Source organism: Sphaeramia orbicularis, chromosome 16 (genome assembly GCF_902148855.1).
Source record: "Sphaeramia orbicularis chromosome 16, fSphaOr1.1, whole genome shotgun sequence".
Lineage (NCBI taxonomy): Eukaryota > Metazoa > Chordata > Actinopteri > Kurtiformes > Apogonidae > Sphaeramia > Sphaeramia orbicularis.
Window position 1 is genome coordinate 33,713,509 of NC_043972.1, and position 19,841 is coordinate 33,733,349.

Sequence of the window (19,841 nt, forward strand, 5' to 3'; positions counted from 1 at the left end):
GTTATTTAACCTCAACTGATGCAGTGAGTCACTTCTCATTAGTTACACAACTGTTTGTTAGGGAGGATGAGATTGGACAATGTCAGGATTCAGTGGGTTCATTTGCCTTGAAAAGAGTGGTTCAGCGAGCAAGAGACATCATCTTCACACGAGTTGGCCACCAGAGTCCAGACATCAAACACATCATCTTGGTGAAAAATGAATGCAACTCTGGAGAGAAATTAATGTGACATTGCATAAGCACTGCATGGCATCCAGATTTATTTATAAAGCACATTTAAAAAGAAGAGTTGACCAAGGTGCTGTACCTATAAACTATACCCAAACTAAATAAAACAACAAAATACTGCCCTTACGAATGCCCAATCAAACTATTTTTGGCGAAGCAGTGTATTCACAATTTTTTTTACTATTTACATTTATCCTCACATGTGTAAGGTAATTATGAATATATCTGATAATTTAGTACTATTTTGGTAATGTGTATGGATGTGATGATAAGATGGAGGTTTCAGTATAGATTCACTATTTCGTGCATTTACAAAGGACGCTGTTTGCGGAGCAGTGTTCCTATTCACGTAGTTTTTACGATGCGTAAGTTTAGACGTACGTAAATAGCGGATCTGTACGCAGTAGTAACGTGTAACTGCAGACCAAAGTGACTACATTGGTCTTCTGAATACTTGCTTTCCGTAACAACCGACAGTTATGTGGTCATTCAGTCAAACGTGGAAAACCTACACGGACTTTACAACAAACACAGGCATATAGTGCATGTATTCTCCAGCTTTCAGCATAATTTGAGCTGAGTGACGGAAAAGGTAAGCAAACCGGGTTTTACATGGAGCAGGGAGTGGGCCTGTTTTAGGATATACTGCAGCACCTCGAAATAACCATATAAGGGTTAAACAAGGGCTCCACATTTTTACCTTTGACTGTTACGGTTAGACGCGCAGATAAAAGCTCGAGAAGTAAGCCTAATGCAAGAGCAAAATAAGTGTAACCCATGAATACATGAATTCTTCAAATCCTCCATAATCCCCATCTGTCTTTGTTTGGTCGCAGCGTGGGTGTAATGTTAACCAAATAACTGCTGGTTCGCTGTACAAAATGTAGTGTGTTTTATTTACTGACTGTAAAAACATTATTTGCCATGTGTAAATAACACACACACACGCAACATATTGTTTATTACATTACATGTAATAAATTGATTGTATTTTCTTTTGACCTAAATTTAAATTATACTCTTCTGTCCATGTTATGTTTTTTTTAATGTTGTTTTTTGTAGGCTGAAAACTGCCGTTGCATGTTGCAGTTTATTTCAAACTGTGTGTAATAAGTGGAGGTGAAGCTGGTCCACTGTAAGAGCACAAACCCTCAACATGGTGAGGGTGGACCTGGATCAGGTGGTGATGAGGAGGATGAAGGAGGATGACATTGAAGTTGTCAAAGCCCTCATCAAGGTTTGTTGTCCATAGTCAGATGACAGGTTGTCTTTATATCTCCAGTTTATGATAAACTTCATGTCACTGTCTTTCCAGGAGGGCTGCGAGGGCACAGAAAACCGTCTCATCCTCCACATCCTCACGCGTCCACTCTGCCTTTTCATCCTGGCTGTTTTCTCCTCAATCTTGCGCTGCCTTGTCCACTCCTTTATCCTTGCTCTTGCTATTCCTGTCTTCCTGCTGATTATCTTCCTCAAGATTACCATGCCTCGGTCGACTGGGGTTCTGGGGAGCAGCCGCCCATCGTGGGACTACGTGGGTAGCAGCTATAGGGGTACACACGATGAAACAATGGAAAACCCCTATGGTAGAATCAGTGGTAAGACACCAGTGACAAAAAAGGTTAGTACAGTAAGTTTTCACTTACTTTTTTTAAAGGACATTTCGAGTGGCCAAATCATATAGTCGTGTAATCTCATTCCTTCTTTCAGCCAAGACGCAAAGTAGGATCCAAAGACAAAGACAAGGACATCTTAACAGAGAAGATCACCCCAGAGAGAGAGCAGGCAGCCGGGCAGGTCTGGGTGGCAGACATGGAGGGTGAGATCGTAGCCTGCATCTTCCGAGAGAGTGAGAAGCGAGCAGGTATCAGGAGGATCTGCAGGTTGGTGACGAGCTGCTGGTACCGCAGGGAGGGCCTGGGTCGACTGCTTGTCCAGAGTCTGGAACAGAGAGAGAGGGAGAATGGTGCACACAGGGTCTATGCACACATCCCTTATCCCTCCAAGGTGGGGGAAGCCTTCTTTAGAAAATTGGGCTATCAGCTGCTGGGGGAAGAAACTGAAGAAACAGAGGATCAAGAATGGAAGCTGGAGACTCCAGAGAGAGGCTTTCTGGGATATCCACTCACTAAAGTGTTTTACAAAGACCTTTGATGATGGACTCATGGGAGGAAAAAATGGCACTGAATGCAGGAATAGCTAAAGGTAAAAAAGAAATAAATTTATGGTGGGTGTCATTGCTGCAATATGTAAGAATAATGTTACGTTAAAAATTTTTGTGTTTTTGTTATTTATTCAAGTATTTATTTATTCTGTGTTGATGTTCAGATTTTAGCTTAAGTGAATTTTTACATTTGCACCATGTCTCCGTTTCTGTAAAAAAAAATTATTTATTCAACATTTCAAGATTGCTTCATGCCACAGGCATCTATCATTTATCATTTGTAAAAGCTGTAAAATATTTCTGTAAAACATGCGTTTCTTAAATACTGTTTGTGTGATTTTTTTTTTGTTCACAAAACTTTTAAAACAGCAGATGTCTGTGAGTGAGTGTGACTGCACGTATTTGAAACCACAGACATGTGGGAGGATGTACAGTTACTGTATAGGAAGTTTAAGTGGCTTATATGAATTTGCAGAATTGATCTGCTTTCATCTTTCTGCACTCCTTTTCAGCTACTACTCACTTTCATGTACAGTATGTGGCTCCATGAGTCTGCAAAAACTGCACTTTCTCCTTTTTTTCAGCGGCCTCTTTCTCTCAGTTGGGTTTCCTTTGATATATTGTTCCAAGATTGCAGAGACATTACTGTGACAAATCTAAATTGTGCATGTAAAATGGTACTACAGTAAAACTTAAATGCTTTAAAGTTAAAAACTTTGAAGTGATGGTCGCTTAGTAGATAAAGGTGAATTTATTTTCATGAATACTGAGTTTACATTCATTAGTTGTAAAATGAAGACAATTATTTTGCCATAAGTCATTTAAAAAACTACCACTGGGTCACATTGAGTTCTCCTAAAATTATTTAATTGACTTATTGCATATATTATTTGATAATGAAACAGTTACAATTTATTCTTGGCATTGCAGACATTTTATAACTTATCTATGTTGCAGATTATAAGCACACCATATTTAAGACATGCAGAGGTATGCAAGTATGTGCGGTTTGCAGGTGAATGGCAGTTTATGTGTAAGTGGGGATATGTATACAGCCTCTAAGTCTGAGGCAAACCTTTATATGGTTAGCAGCCCTTGCACTCACATTGCGCTCTCTACCCTCCTTCTAACCTCAGACGATGTCAGTATAACATCAGTTTGCCACAGATAAACACCACAGGATGTTTGTACAACATAAATGTGTGTGGGAAGGACCCATATCTCACCTGATGTGAAAACAAAGAACCATAGGCCTATATTTTACTCTAACCTCTTCATCGTGCAAACTGTAGTGGAAAATCACTGTCCTTTAATTAGCTTTGATGAAAACCCAAGACACCCAATATAACAGCAGTGCTGTTACATGCACGAGTAAGTGTGTGGTCAGGGCATTTCACCTTGTAAAAGTTGTATTTGTACTTGTGACACTGCTTGGTCACTGTCAGGTTCCTTCATGACTGTCAAAGTGCAGACACCTGTTAGCTGGGCCTCTACCCGCCTGATCTGTAGCTATTATTGTTGTCAGGAAACAGATGTGAGTTCACACACTGGAAAGAAAGTCTGTTTGTGACTGTGGTCATGTGTCTGCACGGTATGGCTATGTGAATGTGTGCGCGTGTGCAGGGTGTGGGCGGGTGGGTTTCGGAAAGTATGACTTGGCATTTCCTACACCCGGTTTCTGCCCCTGAGTATGGGTTAAATGTGCAGCCATGTCTGGCTGTACTGTAGTTCTCCACCACACACACAGACAGTGCATGAAAAGGGGTGAGAGTGCACGAGCGTTCATGTGTAACTGTGAGATGACCTTGGTCAACTGTGGTCAAACCCAAAGAGCTGGGTGGGAAGTGGTTACATATAGTTTGGCATATCATCAGCCGCTTGAAGTCGAAGAGACACATGCACATAAGATCAAATGTGCAGAGACATTAGGCTTAGTGCACTGTCAGAGTAATGCAATATGATGTGAGGTTGCTCAGAACATGCAGACACATATACACATGAATCAGTCTAAATGTTGGGGCACCACACAATCAAAGGATGAATTAGATAAATTAGTTCCAGATGATGTATAACCTATAGACTGTGTTAATGACATGCTCATACAGATGGCTAACACACACATGTGCACATACGCACACAGATGAGCTCCAAAAACAGCCACCCTGGGAAACGGTGAATTCCCCAAACCACAGAGTGCATGAGAGGGTGAGGGGAGTCATGGGAAAGCAGGATGCCTGCATGCAGTGCCACTGAGTGAGCAGACTGCGCCAGAGCTAAAACAGACAGAGCAAAGAAAAGAAGACAGCAAAATAATACACATCCTGATTTGGCAGGGAATGATGACAGCATCAGATGGATCAAAGGCTTGTGAAAGAGATTTATCCACACACTGTGGTCGGTCAGCTGGTCGGCCAGACTAGCAGACACGCCGGGTGAGGGAGGTCGATTCCAGTCCTGCACTTAGCTTGACACAGTTGGGAAAACCCAGATCAGAGGACGAAGTAGGTGTCAGGGCCTCAGAGGTTTGGGAACGCCTGTAACTCCACCAAATCTGGGGCCATGAGGAGGTAGGAGGCATGCTAGGTGGAAAGGCTGAGTAGCAGGAGGGGTCGATGGAGATCCCACCATGGATCAAGGTGTAAAGGTATCCGGTGGTTTGTATTTAATGATCTGGGAAAACCAAAGTGGAGGGGCAAGTGACTGGGTGAGCCTCAAGTGTTTGGAAAGTTCCAGCCAGTTGGCTCAGTTTACTGACGTATATTTAAAACTCCAAAGGTTACAACTCACGTCAAATAGTCTTCCTTTCATGTGTGGTTGCAAAGAATGTTCTGTAAAATCCAAGTTTTGTAATCTTTATCCCCAATAAAAACCTTTATAACATTGTGGCAAAAGTGATATTACTTATAATGATTGATCACATTTTCAGTACATATATTATCAAGCTTCTCAAATGAGTTAAGACTGTATAGTACATATATTATCAAGCTTCTCAAATGAGTTAAGACTGTATTGTTATAATTGTTCATCTATCTCATTTATCACGCCCCCCAAGTCTGATTTAAAAAATCCTTCTGTCCAACCAGAAGCTGTCTTTGTTGTCTGCAGGATGTTTATGTTTAGAGGTATACATTCTCAGTTCCTTCCCTCTGTCCCCCATTACCCACACACACACACACACACACACACACACACACACACACACACACACACACACACACACACACACGTACTCACTCACACTTTCGCTCTTTCTCATTTACCTTCATTTATTACCTCCGCCCGACGATTCAAAAAGCAGAGCGCATCTTTCGAAATGATTACAAAACTAGACAGGTGAGGACAACCAATACTCTTTACATCTCTATTTGACATTCAGCTTTTACAATATGCAAATGCATGCTTTGTACTAAAAATTAATCAGCATATACTTTGTTTTCAGTGATATGTAACTAATACAATACATTGTTTATTGGAGTTTTGTTTCATTAGGGTAAAAATGGCACAACATCTCCACTTCTAAGTATTATCAGTTGAGGTTTCAGTATTAATAAATGATGAACAATAGTCTTAGTTTTGCTAAAACTTATGAAACTGAGAGTGAGAAAACAGGAATGAATGTTTGCTATCTTCTGACTGCCCATCACTTGCACTAGTTAACCACAGTTTTTACATGAAATTATTGTGCCATCAAATTATGCTAATTATTAGATATTTTCGGGTATCATAAAAAAAAGTCATAATGCACAATTTTATGTCAGGCAAACATTTGTGTATCTTTTTCTGAAAGAAAAAAAGCTAAGTAGTAGCAAGAGTTTCAGCCTTCCAGACATCAACAGGTGTTGAAGGTAAAACTATTGAGTGGTAGGCTAATTTGTGATTTTACAAACAGATTAATAGCCTTAAAACCTGTACAATGTCCACATATGTCAGTAGCAAACATAAATATCACATTGTCTCTCTTTGTTTCAGTGTGCTTTTGCCCCGCAAAAAGTTCATCTACCATTACAAGAACATGCGGTGGGCAAGGGGTCGGCATGAGACATACCTCTGCTTTGTTGTAAAGAGACGTGTGGGACCAGACTCCTTGTCATTTGACTTTGGGCATCTCCGCAATCGCAATGGCTGCCATGTAGAGGTATGTGAAGGGGCATGCAAGGAAGACCTGATAAACGGGAGGAAGAGGAAAAAACAAATCACATGATGATTATATGTCTCCTATAGGTGCTGTTTCTGCGCTACATTGGAGCTTTGTGCCCTGGTCTCTGGGGATGTGGAGGTACTGGAGAGAGGAGGCTCAGCTACTCTATCACCTGGTTCTGCTCCTGGTCTCCCTGTGCCAACTGTTCCTTCAGACTGGCCCAGTTCCTCAGCCAGACACCCAATCTCCGTCTCAGGATCTTTGTCTCCCGCCTTTACTTTTGTGATTTTGAGGGCACTGACAGCGAGGGCCTGAGGATGCTGAAAAAAGCAGGCGTGCAGATCACAGTCATGACTTACAAAGGTGGAGGAATAACCCTGTGTTTAGAAGAGACAGCAACAGAGTAAAAATGAACAGGGAAATTCTTAAATTTAATTCATTTCTATGATTCCACCAGTATCAGTCAAAATACAATTAATCTTATTTACGTTGCTTATTTGGTTATATCCGTCTTCAATTACCATATTCTAAAACGGATAATTTTCCACATTTGCAGACTACTTTTACTGCTGGCAGACATTTGTAGCACGAAAGCAGAGCCACTTCAAGGCCTGGGAAGGACTGCACCAAAACTCTGTTCGACTGGCCAGGAAACTCAATCGCATCCTTCAGGTACTGCACATTGACCACACTTGTTCCCCTTCATTTAAAGCCACATCCACTGATGAGATAATAATAATTTCTGTCTGTCTTTCTCAGCCTTGTGACACAGAGGATTTAAGAGATGCCTTCAAGCTTCTTGGACTGTGAATCCTACCTGTGACCTCATCTGTTCTGACTGTGAAGACATAATATAGTCCATCACTACACCTGCTAAACTGAGAATGAACTAAAACATGGCAAGGCGTGTGACGTTAGCTTATGCATTTTTCTGTAGCGATATCTTGTGAAATGAATAAATAAATGTTCTTTGTATTGCTTTTTATTATGTTGTCGCCTCCTTATTTACATCAGTTAATTGTTAGCGTCTTACTAACCTTGCTAACTAACCCTTTGAATGTTTAGCATGCTGGTAACTTTGTTGACTGAACGTTTTAAGAACATTACATATTCCGTACCCATCCGCAGTTAATACAGAAATGTAAAATTGCATCATCTTCAAAAACAGTGACGGTAAAGCGAGCCAGTGAGTGCGCAGATATAACGTCCATTACGGTCACGTAACCGTTAACGCCGCACGGACAAACCACTCACCGTCACCACCACCGGCGTGTATCAACCGAGGAAAGTCAAGATGGCGACCGAGGGTCAGTTCGAGTATGAGTCGGTCCTCTGTGTCAAACCTGAAGTCAACGTTTACCGAATCCCACCGAGAGCATCCAACAGGGCTATCAGGTGAGGGGGGCGGCGGCTCTGACACACAGAAGGACACAGCATCCGCGAGCCGAACCTACGTACGGAGCTCGTGCCGTGGTGCCGTGGTTTGACGCTGCCTCACGTAGCGGCCGTAGTTCTTAATCTTACAGTTTATGCCACTACAAGGTCATGAAAAGTATTAACATTTTGGGTTTATACCTGTATTTTAGGAGTCTGGTTTGTCTATTACACCGGTGAGATTCCAGTTTTGCTCCTCTGTTTGTGAGCATTCACTGTGTGGCGCTTAAGAGCGGTAATAATGCTAACACAAGACTCAAATTAGCTAAATGATAACTAATTAGGCTAAGCTAATATATAGATTTATACAGTTCTTATCTAGCGGGATGTTTTCTTTCTTGCCTCATTCAAATAGGGATTATCCTTGCATTATGGAACTGTAAGACACTCAATGACTTGCTCAAGGACACCTCAGCAGGTTTGATACAATTTCATGTCAATAGACAAACATGGATGCTCCATCTTTAATTCAGTGCAGACTTGGCTGACATCCCTCTACATGCTTTTAAAGTGTCCACGCAGCAGTACTGTAGATCAAATGTTGTCATCGGGTTGTTTACCCCGTCTTTCATTGGTTTGTGCTGCAGCCTGACCCATCACCGCTGTATATGAGTGGATCATAACATCAACCAAACAGTAGCACGGGTCTGAGTCCCATGAGACACATCATTGGTTAACCAGTGACCATATGCATTGTGAGTAAGGGTGATGATGTAATATTTCAGCCTCAGGTTTCAGTGATGCCTTAGTCACGTTTCAGTCTCATATGAAATAGCCACAGTGTATGAGTGAGTGTGGAGCAAGTCATAACAATAACACCAACCAGCAGACACATGAAAACACAAATCTCCTCTCTGTCTCATGCTCTTCTTACCGACTGTCCCCCTTCTTTGTCAACGTCAGTCTTGATAAACCACTGTCAACAATCTACCTACATCACACAGTATCTTACTGGCTGTGTGTGTGTTTGTCCCAGGGCTGCTGATTGGAAGCTGGATGCTCCTGACTGGCAGGGACGCATGCGTGTGACGGCCCGTGGCAAAGTGGCCTACGTAAAACTGGAAGACAAAATCTCTGGTGAGAGAGAGGCAGACAGTACACAGTCATTGTTTACAGGCACCACTGCTGTTATAAATCACTTCACTCTAGTCTCCTGTTAGCCATCCCCCTCTCTGTTACTCATCTATTCCAAGGTGACCCAGCCCATGTCCTAGCTCTTTACTTTGAAGCAAACACACTGGAAATCTCTTTATGTCCTTTTAAATGCATTTCAGGGACTTGTTGTCCTTAAATTTAACTTTATTTTACAAATTTGATTCATCATGTATTTTGCTTAACATGAATATTGATGTATTGATAAGCTATGATTGTAAGATGTGACTTTTTTGATCCCACCATGGGGAAAGTAGTGTTTACAGAGGCAGAAGGGCAGAAAGACAGGTAGTAATGATGATGATGCAACTTGGTTAAGATTTGGTTTTACAAAAGTCTATTTATATAAGTGTAATTAGTCTTCATGGTGTAAAATACCAGCACCAAATGGATAATTAACATGTTTCTTTTGTCCTACTTAATAGGGGAATTATTTGCCCAGGCTCCAATAGATGAGTATCCTGGCATTGCAGTGGAAACAGTCAGTGACTCAAGCCGTTACTTTGTGCTTCGCATCCAAGATGAAAGTGGTGGGTGAGCTGCCTGTTGCTAAGCATCATAATTTTTGTAAATGTGCTTGTAACTGAGATGTTCAGCATTTTAAACAGATGACGTTTGTATAGGAAATCTAGATGAAGGTTTTCTAAACTTTGTTCTCATTGTGTTCATTTTCCTCCCAGGCCGCAGTGCATTCATAGGCATTGGGTTTGGAGACCGAGGCGATGCCTTTGACTTCAATGTAGCGCTTCAGGACCACTTCAAGTATGCAGCTGCTCTGTTGTGTTATGCATCATAATTTGTTGAGTAATCAATGATTTGATTTAAATGGTGTTGTGATTTTTTTTTATCTCTCTCACTCCTCATCTTTTTCAGGTGGGTAAAACAGGAAAATGAGTTCATAAAACAGGCGCAGGCTCCAGACTCAACTCCTAAACTGGACCTGGGCTTCAAAGAAGGGCAGACTATCACTCTCAATATTGGGGTAACCTTATTTACTCATTACTTTAAGGGCAGGATGCATTAAGAGCAATTTAATTACAAGTTAAGGGATGTGATTGAGATGTGGACTTTCAGCTTTAATTCAATGGGACAAAACAAACAAAAATCTTCTATTAACTGTATTAACTGAATAGCAACCATTTTTTTTAACAATGTCCCTCCATTTTCAGAGTTTCAAAAGTAATCAGCCAAACTAAGATCATTATGAATATGAGGATAGTTTTTAATACTTGGATAAAAATCCTTTATAGTCAATAAAAGCCTGAAGTTTGGAACCCATGAACATCACCAAACACTTAATTTCCTCCCTGGAGATGCTTTGCCAGGACTTATTTACAGCTACCGTCAGTTGCTACTTGTTGATGGGTCTTTCTGCCTTCAGTTTAAGTCTTCAATAACTAAAGTAAAGCAGATTCTGTTGGGTTGAGATTAGATGACTGACTTGGCCACTGAAGGACATCCAATTTCTTTTGGGCTTTGATTGTATGTTTTGGGTCATCATCCCTATATACTTCATACTGTCACTTCTATCAGCACTCACATCATCAATAAACACCAGTGACCCAGCTCCACTTGCAGCCATAATTGCCCATGTCATAACACTAGCTCCATCATGTTGGACTCATGATGTGGTCTGCTTAGGATCATGAGCTGTTCCCTTGCTTCATCATAGATTTTTCTCTCCATCATTCTGATACAATTTAATCTTAGTTTCATCTGTTCAACTATTACACAGGGACTACGTTTAAAATGGTTAGATATATTTCCTTAACAGTTTATGGCATATTTTTATTAAACCCCTTGAATTAAAGCTGAAAGACCACATTTCAATCACATCTTGATTGCTTCATCTCAAATCCATCATGATGGGTTGCAGAGGCAAAATCCCTGTCCAAGTACTTGGGACTATTCATTTAGTAAGGGCTTAAAATTGAATTGCATTTCACTATAAAATTACATTAAATACCAAATATAGCTGCTTTCAGTTTGCCTGGCCTTGTCTGACTAATTCTCAAATGAGAATTATTGAGAAATAGTGTGCAGATCTCTGTACATTTTGGATTCACAAGGACTGTAATCAACAGACACAGACCAAAATACCTCTGAATACAAATAGACAGACTTACAACTAATCAGAGAAACTTAACATGGGACATTTAATGATGAATGAATGAAATACTGAAAAAATACCAGCACTGTACCAGACTCAGAATGTTGTCACTTAAATCATGTTTGACTGTTCAATGTGAAGACACTCCTGTTTTATGTGGGCCTATTTTGTTCTTACCCTGGCCATCATAAAATCCACTGACATATGTCCATATTAAATGCAACAGGATCATTAGAACATTATATATGAAGATTTAAAACTCATAACACAGCTTGTAAATGCCTAAAGGGGAGGCCCAAATAGTCCTGCTACTGTCTGGACCCAACTACTTCACTAAAAATTAACTAAACTAAAATATGTGGTTAGGGCAAGTGGAGCAAATGTGGTATGAAATAGGCTTAAGGGAATTAGACACAAGGTCTTTTTACAACATAATGGTCATAAATTGTAAATATGTCATCCATACCGAGGCTCATAGATACAACATATTATTGTCTCTCATCTACAGGAAAAAAGTCTGCTCATAAAGGAGAAGCTCCATGTTTTACAGAGGCTTATTTTGTGTTCAGGGGTTGATATAAGGTAGGATTGCAGGGCTTTCTTATGCATACAAAAGCCAGATTTTGTCAGGTTTTGAGCATCCCACAATCATATTGAATTACGTGGGTTCTGCTCCACAGCCAATAAACAACTGAGACCGGTTCAGTCGAGTCAGTGGACAGTGCCAGACTGATCTATAGGCAGATGTGTCAGGTTCCCATTCCAGCCTCCAGTGATTGAGTTACACAATTTGTGTCTCTTCTGTCTGTGCTTCTTCCAGCAATCAAAAAAGAAGGACAGGACCCGTCCACAGAGTTCAGGTGGCTTTGGACTTCTTCCACCCCCTCCTGGAGGCAAGCTTGCCCCGCCTCCTTCTAGATCTACCAATCATAACATACAACCTTCTCCAGGAGGAAGTGAAACTGGTAGGTAAAAGAGGTTTTTTTTATACCCAAAGTATAGGCCCCTCGTGAGAGATAAAGCACTATTAAAAGTGGCTTCACTCTACTGATCCATAAGGTCTGTTTTAGACAACCACAAGAATGCTGTGAAACTTAATTATTGAACAGGAACTCTGACTGTGATAGAGTAAAACTACAGTAAAAGCAGGTGCTCTGTTCAAAACACACTAGGTTGTCATGTGACACCAGTCATATGGCATGTTAATAGGGTCACGGGACAACAACATACAACACTTCTGTATGTTTTTTGCCTAACATGAAGTCAGTATGAAATTTGTTACGGTATGTTTGCATCATTGTTGTGAGGATGGAAGCTAAGCCTAACCTGGACATAAAGAGCACTCACTGGAAAGTTGTTTGGTTTTTACATTGACAAGTAACCATCACAAAGGACTTGATAAGCAGTTTTGCCTTGCAAAAAGAAGTGTTATTTTTGTAATAACACATTATATCTGTCTAGCATCACAGTGGTGATCCCATGTTCAATGGGCAGTTTCTATTTCCTTTACATCAGATTTTGGGATATGACCTTGGTCTTATATCTAAAAACCTTTAGAGAGTGAAAGACCACATAGAGCCAATATGCACACAGGAAAGTTATTTCACTGTTTAAAGAATAGGTTTTCTTGGCCCCACTGGGCGCTGTTGTAAAGCTGTTTCCAGTGGAGCACTTGTGCTGACAGTCTTTACAATGGTGGTGCTGAGTGTAATGCTATGTTGACCTATAGGTGCACGAGCCAAATATGACAAACTGACTACAGTTGTAAATTACTGGAATTTAGCTCTAGTAAGTGAAGACTTCCCCCGTCATCTTCATTCTACAGATGTTTCACACAGCAAAATTAACAAAACTTAAAGAAAAACTGTTTCTGTCAAGGTCGCTTATGTTTTTTTTCTTTTTTTTTTTGTACCCACCAGGTTGTTTGCTAGATCTGGACTCCAGCAACTCCAACTCAGTGGCTCCATCGAACCCCACCACCACCACCACCACCACCAACTCTGATCTGTGGGGAGATTTTGACTCTGTTTCTCCAAAGTGAGGACAGAACAATTTTGTCTTTCTCCCTTTTATCTTTATGTGCTTTTTTGCTGTATTTTTTGCAACTTTGTTTTCCTCATTAAGAGGTCCTGTATCTCCCTGCAAGGCAGGGTAGCCCACCCCACCAGTTTGTGTTATTTTAGTTCAGGTTTTCATTTATCTGTTGAGATAAGTTTGAAGTGAATAGGCAATCTGTATCAGTCTTAATTCTAATCTTTATTGTTAAAGTGAATCTGCATTCCTTTCTTTTATTTGAAACCGTCTTTCCATCCATCTGCCATTTTCTTCCAGTTTTGCAACGCTTCATTTTTTATTTCATAAAATGCATCCTAGAGTATACATTACTGAAATATGATAAAGGGAGACATATACAGACACAATCTGCTGATGAAACAATATTAAATATACTACTGAATGGAATCTATGTACAGAGAATATTTATTTTAAATGTGTATATATAGTGTGTAGTTTGTAATTACTGTCGCTGGTGTTGTCACTTGTATGTACCGTTACTTATTTTTTTCCAAGCCCCCAGCAGGGGACTGACTATATGCACTGACTGAAGATCTGATCTGTCCAGGTAGTTAGTAAAGCATAAAGTCCTCATTTTAAACAGGGATTGTTTTTATAGTAGGGTTATGACATAGTGAAGTTTACCACTACTATTTTACTTGAAATAGGCTTGCTCAGCTCTAGATGATTAATCAGGTAACTCTGTAACTGCTCTCTAGCACCGCCTAGTGGTTTCTTGAGATGCTGCAGGATCATTTAGGGAGAAGATGACAAATTGAGTTGCAGCTGTTGAACATATTTCATTGGGGATGGGTCCTGGGAAGTGTTTGCATTGTTTCAACTGTTGTAAATCAGTGCAGACACAGGAAAGTCCTAATGTTGGATGTGGTAGAGTAGGGTGTAAGCAAAAGGAAAAGAGGCAGCAAGTGCTTTTATCTTTGCCTCAAGAGGAAACGGAGAGGATTTAGTCAATGTTATGTCATCTTCGTTCAAGACAGCTGTTAAATATGTGACTCTGTGAGTCATTTAGGTCAAACCCTCTCTCCTGCTCAATGAATAGGTCTGTGTTTCTGCCAATCTGAGGAGGGCTTCAGTTCCCCCTCCCATTTTTTTCTGTTAAGGTGAGCAGGACTGAGATTGAAACAGCATGTTGTACTGTACAAACACATTCTAACTGTGAACCTAAATTCCATGTTCAAATGTGACGTTTGGGTTTTCTGATTCAGACAAATGTAATGTGGGACCAAGTTAGTCTGTGTTTGATGCTTTATTTTGTTGTGATGTTGTGTACTGAGGGATGGATTGTGTTTCACTGATACACATGTTGTCACAGATGTGCAGTGATGAGTAGAGTGATGATGGGTAAGAATGTTGGTGTCAGTGTTTGTTTACTGTCCAAGTTATATGCATTTTCCCAGGTCTCACTTGTTATTCAAACTGTATATGTGTATTGGATTGTACATTGAAATGAATATGCAAAGAAAAACATAAAGATATCACTTGATGACCATGATTGTCATTGTTTTTGGTATTGAATATTTAAACTGTGCAGAAGACTATCACTTGCTGAGGTGAATAATAAACAAAATCAACTCATGAGCATAATAAATTCTAATTTATTGGATACAATAGTGCACATAATATTGGACTGTCAATCAGTACCTCACCATCCACATTAGAGCAGGTCTTTTATTGTGCAGAGGTGACTCAGTGCTGCGATAGACACATTACTACAGTACCTTAAATGGATCGTAAACCATGAAAGACATGATCTGTGTCCAACAACATACATATGAAATCAGTTCACCTTCAATATTCACACACAGTTAAAAGACTAACACATAAATATAGATAAACATGACTCAGCACACTGGTGCGTTACGTGACAGAGTGAAAGACCCCCAGGTGTTGAGCAGTGGATTTATGGTGTTATGGGCTGTTTTTATGGCGATGACTCTAGGCTGTGTCTCTAAGGGGCTCCATCAAGCTCCAGCCCCATTGGTGGATATATCTCTACCCTAGACCTGGACCTTGTTTGCCCAAGTTTTGGGGTTGCTACGGCGATTGCGACAGCGTTTCTTATTAGAAGACCTCGCAATGCGTTTGGGCCACCCAGACAACTCTCTGCACAGTTCAGCTGTAATAAACAAAAGAAAAACACAAGTAACTGTAAACACATTGTCATACAGCCCACATTACAGCACATCTTTTACATTTACAGTGTCCTACCTTTCAGATACTCATCTTGTTGGCACACTGTCCTCATGCAGATCTCATTGTTGATCACATAGACACGAGGAAGGCTGTGACAGATTGATATATAAACATTCACAGAGTTTTGTAAGAGTTGTTGTGGCACAGTGTATCCTGACATGACAAAATGAAATATTAAATACTGATCTCTTCCATAGTCTGTGGACGGGTAGATTTTTAAAAAATGTTTAGTTTAATCATACCGTAGACACAACGTGGATTTTACTGATGAATAAAAGAAATCTTTCATTATTGTTTCAAATCAGTCACACATGTTTTGGCATAGTATTTCTGTATTCTCACCTGTAGATACAAAGACCACCAATACATCTCTTAATTGGTCGGTGGACCGAGTACATCCTGGTGCAAGGATACATTTCCTCTCTGCAATCTGCAAAGATGGAAGATATATACAGAAAATAAATAATCCACAACAATCAACTGAGGAACTAAAGGTGCAGAAGGGTGAGTATCTTTGCTAATGTATGACTGGGCCTCCAAAGAGCCCATTTCGATATCCTCCCTGCTCTGGAGTCACTCACTGGCTGGTAAGGTATCTCCAGGTGCCTCTGTGACCTCTAGAAACGAGGAAGGAAAACACGATCAGGCTGGGAAAACATCTTTCAAATGACCCATTGCAATGACTCAGACTGACAGATGTCATGCAACATAACCTGCTCTGATCTAAAGTGTGACTTATGAGTAGAAGAGCATTACCAGTCTGCTGGGATTGGGCTACAGCTGTGAATGCTGTGGAACAGAAACCACATGAGGGGAGTGTTTCACAGCATAAAAACAAACACACAGGGACTCAACCATAATTAAACAAGATGATTTGTGTGTTCTGTTTGGCAGAGTTACCGTGGAAACTGCAGAGGAGCAGGACCACTGGAAGGCTGCCCATTCCTTCAACTTGTAAGAGGTAAAGCTTTACGAGCTGGAGGAAACCAAAGAGGAAAAGAGTCAGGATGATTTCACAGAGTGGAACTGTTCAATATCCTCACTCAAGATTTCTGTGCTGTTTATGTTTCCCTTAATACCTTTGCATATAAATGCTCCCAACATTTCAGTTCAGTGTAATGTTTTCCCTCAACCTTGTCCTAAGATGTGCTGTATTTTTAGAAAACATATCTGATGTAGGTGAATGCCATTGGTCATCTTATCAGTTTGTTACTCTGTCATATGCTATAATATTTCCTGTAACACTATGTGACAAGTGGATAAGAAGGCAATGAAAGAACTCAATGAAAAACACTAAAACAGACAAACTCTACAACCTTTCTACCTCTGAAAATATGTTTTTCCTTCTTTCCCTTTCCTCTCTCCCACCCTGCATCATTCCTCTCGTGATATGTCAGTGTAACTTTGGAGTCCAAGATGTGAGTTCCCTCTAAAGAATGTGCTTTTTGTGCCCTATTTGAACACCCCTCCACCCCTCCTCTGTTACAGTTGCACATTCTTTCCCAGATTTCTTTTCATAGGACATATTCCTGCCTTCCAACTGTGCTATCACCTTCAGCCAGTTTTGTCGATTTCACAGCGAGTCACACTGTTCCAATTACTGAATTTTAAAGTCTCCATTGTCCTGGTTTTGGTTGGTGCATGTCCTGATCATTTCTTTGTGAGGGTGGTGTTTTTCACTTTTTCACTGAACTCCCCATGCAGTCATATGTAACATAACTTTACAATTCAAAGTGATGAAGTGACTCAGTAAATCAGATAATCATTCACTCTTGCATTTCGGGCTACCTCTAGTCGTTAGGAAACACCCCTGCATTTACATCTTTGGGTGTGATTTTATCTTGCATCTGTATTGTTTTTCAGTGTATTATCTACAAAATGTGTACCAATCAATTAATAAAAAAAATCAACTTGTACTCACAACTTGTGCTGTCGTCCACAACTGCTTTACTTTTATGAATCTTTTGTCTTCTGTTCTTTCTCCTCCTTCTCTTCCCTTTCCTTCTCCCTCCTTCCCGCTCCTCCTCCCCCTGTCCTCCTTCCCATCATACTTTCTTGTTTTTCACTTTTTTTTTCCCAGCCTGGTAAAAAAATATATTTGTATGCAGCGACAGTCTCATGTATTAATCTTTTTGCCTTTGGTCCACAAACTTTTTGATGTTTATCAGGAGCAGATGTTTCATTATCATGAGTTTCCAGTTTCCAGTATCTGTCTCAAAGTCTCATGACAATAAAAACTAAAACATCTCAATGACAAATCTGGGCCAGTTGTTCAATATACTCACATAATCTACTTCACATTATCATAAATACAATACACGTATACCCATGTCTGTGTATATCTAATAACATTTTATATTTTTGCCTTTCTTTTTTTTTTTTTTTTTTTTTTTTTTTTTTTATATAAATGTGGTGATGAACCTAACAGTGGACATAAATATGCATCCAAACACGTAGTGGGCCTCTAGTGTACTTTTTGCAATACCTCATCTTAACAGCAGATGGCGCAGTACGCAAAGAAGTTATGTTTATTGGCTTCAGCACACTCTCTTTGTGTAAACGCTCATTCAAACAATGTTAATGAATTGTTCCTCTAATAGTAGACTAATGGCACTAATAAAATATTAATAGTATCGCTTTATTGTGTGTTATTGCCTGTGCTTGTTAAATAAATAATGCAAGACCCTTTCAGGTGTACATTAAAGCTCTACAAGGAAATATTGTATATCATTATGTAAAACTGATGCATTAATAATAATACATAATTTTTTAAATCTGTTTAATTATACACACACATAAAATGGATGTTAAAACAATGACGACGTATCGTCCATTTGACTTCAATCCAATAAGACACCAAGTGCACTTACTATATGCAAGTTTATATTTCTAGATTTCAGTTCATTGCAACTGTTTATGTTTGCCTGCAGAGTAACATGTTATATACACATTGAGTCATTTGTAAGCCATGCATGCATGCACTCAGAAAACACAGACCTCCTTCATGGCCAATGCTCCACTCTTCTTCCATAGCATATTAAACCACAAACAGCAGATTATGGACTTTTACAACAGAGACAAAAGCCTTAGCTGACATCAGTCCAACTTGGTGACATGGAGCTCATGGAGATCAGTGAAGAGGGATGAAACTGTGGTGCTTTTTCATTGTTTTCTGATTTAACTGTACTTTGGGTGCCATGTGATGATGTTACAGTGGAGCTATACAATAGTCTTCAGTTCTTGTCATAATAGTTTGCTTTAGTGCTACAGAAAGTGAAAAACAATTCCAAGGTCTGCCTTTTTGCATGGATATGCTTCCACATTTGTCCATGTATCATTATTTAAAATGACTAAGTGACCAGTAGGTTTTAGGTTTAGGTTAGTTTATTTCAGACACAGACATAATACAAAACATATGGAACAAACATAAAAATAATAATAATAATAAACAATACACAAATAAAAAATCTAACAATAGAAAAAAAAAAAAATAATAATAATAATAATGATGAACATTAAGAATCTTTAATTGGTTTAAATATCCACTCGAGACCCACTGATGCATTTTTGTCCTCTGTAGTGGACAAGAGTTTCACAACTTTACTTTTAAAAAAGACTAAAACGCTGTCAACTGCAATGGCCATTCCATTAAAATAAATAAATAAATACATGTAACTGAAAAAACTTACATCTGCTATTTCTAATCAAGGCAATTATATAATGTAAAAAAGCCAAAACTTTTATTAACTGGGTCTCAGGACAATATAAGCATAAATAAAGTAGGTAATTGTTAATTACACTTGAATATAATAAAACATTACATGCACTTTCAATGCATACGTTTATATTACTGAATTTAAACATTGTAGACCACCATGTCATCTAGAGTTTCATAAAGAACAGAACAGTAGTTTTTTGCATGCTGACAAACAAATGGAATCACATAACCTCTTTAGAGAGGGTAATTATCAGTTTATATGGCCTAACTTCCAAATATCCCAAGTCATTATCTGTGCAGACATGGAAGTGACTATCAAAGCCCTTTTGTTTCTCAGGTGCTCTTTTATGGCTGCAATAAAACAGAAACTTGATGCTGCATTAGCGTCCATGCATACCTCTGAAGTCAGAGACACATAAAACTCTCACTGTCTCTCACCCTATGGTGGGACTGCTCAATTCAAGAGAGACACTCATCATCCCCTCGACATATCAGGGCTACATAGACTGTAGGGTGAGTGCCTGTTGGGTGGCCCTAACAAGGTCGACTGGGCGAGGCTGATGACAGCTTGACAGATGGAGGCAGTGTAAGCAAAAGAGAGGCACAGAGGAGCCAAGAGGGATGATCAGT

At 39.7% G+C, this 19,841-nt stretch overlaps 4 protein-coding genes and 1 long non-coding RNA gene across 7 annotated transcripts; 3 read left to right on the forward strand and 2 right to left on the reverse strand.

The window, feature by feature from the left end:
• Positions 1-594: 594 nt before the first annotated feature.
• nat14 (N-acetyltransferase 14 (GCN5-related, putative)) lies at positions 595-3,102 on the forward strand. 2 transcript variants are annotated; one of them, XM_030157926.1, is made up of 4 exons: positions 595-821; positions 1,319-1,466; positions 1,545-1,850; positions 1,940-3,102. In XM_030157926.1, exons 2-4 carry the CDS (start codon positions 1,386-1,388, stop codon positions 2,381-2,383), a joined length of 831 nt encoding a protein of 276 aa, XP_030013786.1. In that variant the 5' UTR covers positions 595-821; positions 1,319-1,385; the 3' UTR covers positions 2,384-3,102. The 2 variants fall into 2 exon arrangements, with proteins under 2 accessions (XP_030013786.1, XP_030013785.1); XM_030157925.1 differs by having other exon boundaries at positions 598-821; positions 1,292-1,466.
• On the reverse strand, positions 2,062-7,915 carry LOC115435500 (uncharacterized). Its single transcript, XR_003937698.1, has 4 exons — positions 7,786-7,915; positions 6,704-6,851; positions 6,439-6,555; positions 2,062-2,170 (listed from the first exon to the last, which is right to left on the reverse strand). It is a non-coding gene; the product is annotated as an uncharacterized LOC115435500 (long non-coding RNA).
• Positions 5,623-7,519, forward strand: aicda (activation-induced cytidine deaminase). Of its 2 annotated transcripts, XM_030157935.1 has the most exons (5): positions 5,623-5,726; positions 6,363-6,528; positions 6,615-6,894; positions 7,088-7,203; positions 7,291-7,519. In XM_030157935.1, exons 1-5 carry the CDS (start codon positions 5,707-5,709, stop codon positions 7,339-7,341), a joined length of 633 nt encoding a protein of 210 aa, XP_030013795.1. In that variant the 5' UTR covers positions 5,623-5,706; the 3' UTR covers positions 7,342-7,519. The 2 variants fall into 2 exon arrangements, with proteins under 2 accessions (XP_030013795.1, XP_030013794.1); XM_030157934.1 differs by having other exon boundaries at positions 7,088-7,519.
• LOC115435487 (adaptin ear-binding coat-associated protein 1-like) lies at positions 7,785-14,787 on the forward strand. The gene is made up of 7 exons (XM_030157933.1): positions 7,785-7,926; positions 8,942-9,042; positions 9,543-9,647; positions 9,798-9,879; positions 9,991-10,099; positions 12,048-12,192; positions 13,147-14,787. The coding sequence occupies exons 1-7, from the start codon at positions 7,826-7,828 to the stop codon at positions 13,266-13,268; spliced, it is 765 nt and encodes a 254-aa protein (XP_030013793.1). The 5' UTR covers positions 7,785-7,825; the 3' UTR covers positions 13,269-14,787.
• An 85-nt stretch (positions 14,788-14,872) lies between these two features.
• On the reverse strand, positions 14,873-17,526 carry mfap5 (microfibril associated protein 5). The gene is made up of 7 exons (XM_030157941.1): positions 17,415-17,526; positions 16,394-16,469; positions 16,250-16,282; positions 16,075-16,110; positions 15,836-15,923; positions 15,509-15,582; positions 14,873-15,416 (listed from the first exon to the last, which is right to left on the reverse strand). The coding sequence occupies exons 2-7, from the start codon at positions 16,434-16,436 to the stop codon at positions 15,298-15,300; spliced, it is 393 nt and encodes a 130-aa protein (XP_030013801.1). The 5' UTR covers positions 16,437-16,469; positions 17,415-17,526; the 3' UTR covers positions 14,873-15,297.
• Positions 17,527-19,841: the final 2,315 nt, after the last annotated feature.

Coding starts and splice junctions, on each gene's coding strand:
- nat14 (XM_030157926.1), top strand. CDS start 1,386: ATGGTGAGGGTGGACCTGGATCAGGTGGTGATGAGGAGGATGAAGGAG. Junction 1,467..1,544: donor TTGTCAAAGCCCTCATCAAG/GTTTGTTGTCCA, acceptor CTGTCTTTCCAG/GAGGGCTGCGAGGGCACAGA. Junction 1,851..1,939: donor AGACACCAGTGACAAAAAAG/GTTAGTACAGTA, acceptor TCCTTCTTTCAG/CCAAGACGCAAAGTAGGATC.
- aicda (XM_030157934.1), top strand. CDS start 5,707: ATGATTACAAAACTAGACAG. Junction 6,529..6,614: donor GCAATGGCTGCCATGTAGAG/GTATGTGAAGGG, acceptor TGTCTCCTATAG/GTGCTGTTTCTGCGCTACAT. Junction 6,895..7,087: donor CACAGTCATGACTTACAAAG/GTGGAGGAATAA, acceptor CCACATTTGCAG/ACTACTTTTACTGCTGGCAG.
- LOC115435487 (XM_030157933.1), top strand. CDS start 7,826: ATGGCGACCGAGGGTCAGTTCGAGTATGAGTCGGTCCTCTGTGTCAAA. Junction 9,043..9,542: donor ACTGGAAGACAAAATCTCTG/GTGAGAGAGAGG, acceptor CCTACTTAATAG/GGGAATTATTTGCCCAGGCT. Junction 12,193..13,146: donor TCCAGGAGGAAGTGAAACTG/GTAGGTAAAAGA, acceptor TGTACCCACCAG/GTTGTTTGCTAGATCTGGAC.
- mfap5 (XM_030157941.1), bottom strand. CDS start 16,436: ATGGGCAGCCTTCCAGTGGTCCTGCTCCTCTGCAGTTTCCACG. Junction 16,111..16,249: donor AGCCCAATCCCAGCAGACTG/GTAATGCTCTTC, acceptor CCTCGTTTCTAG/AGGTCACAGAGGCACCTGGA. Junction 15,583..15,835: donor GGTGGTCTTTGTATCTACAG/GTGAGAATACAG, acceptor AATCTGTCACAG/CCTTCCTCGTGTCTATGTGA.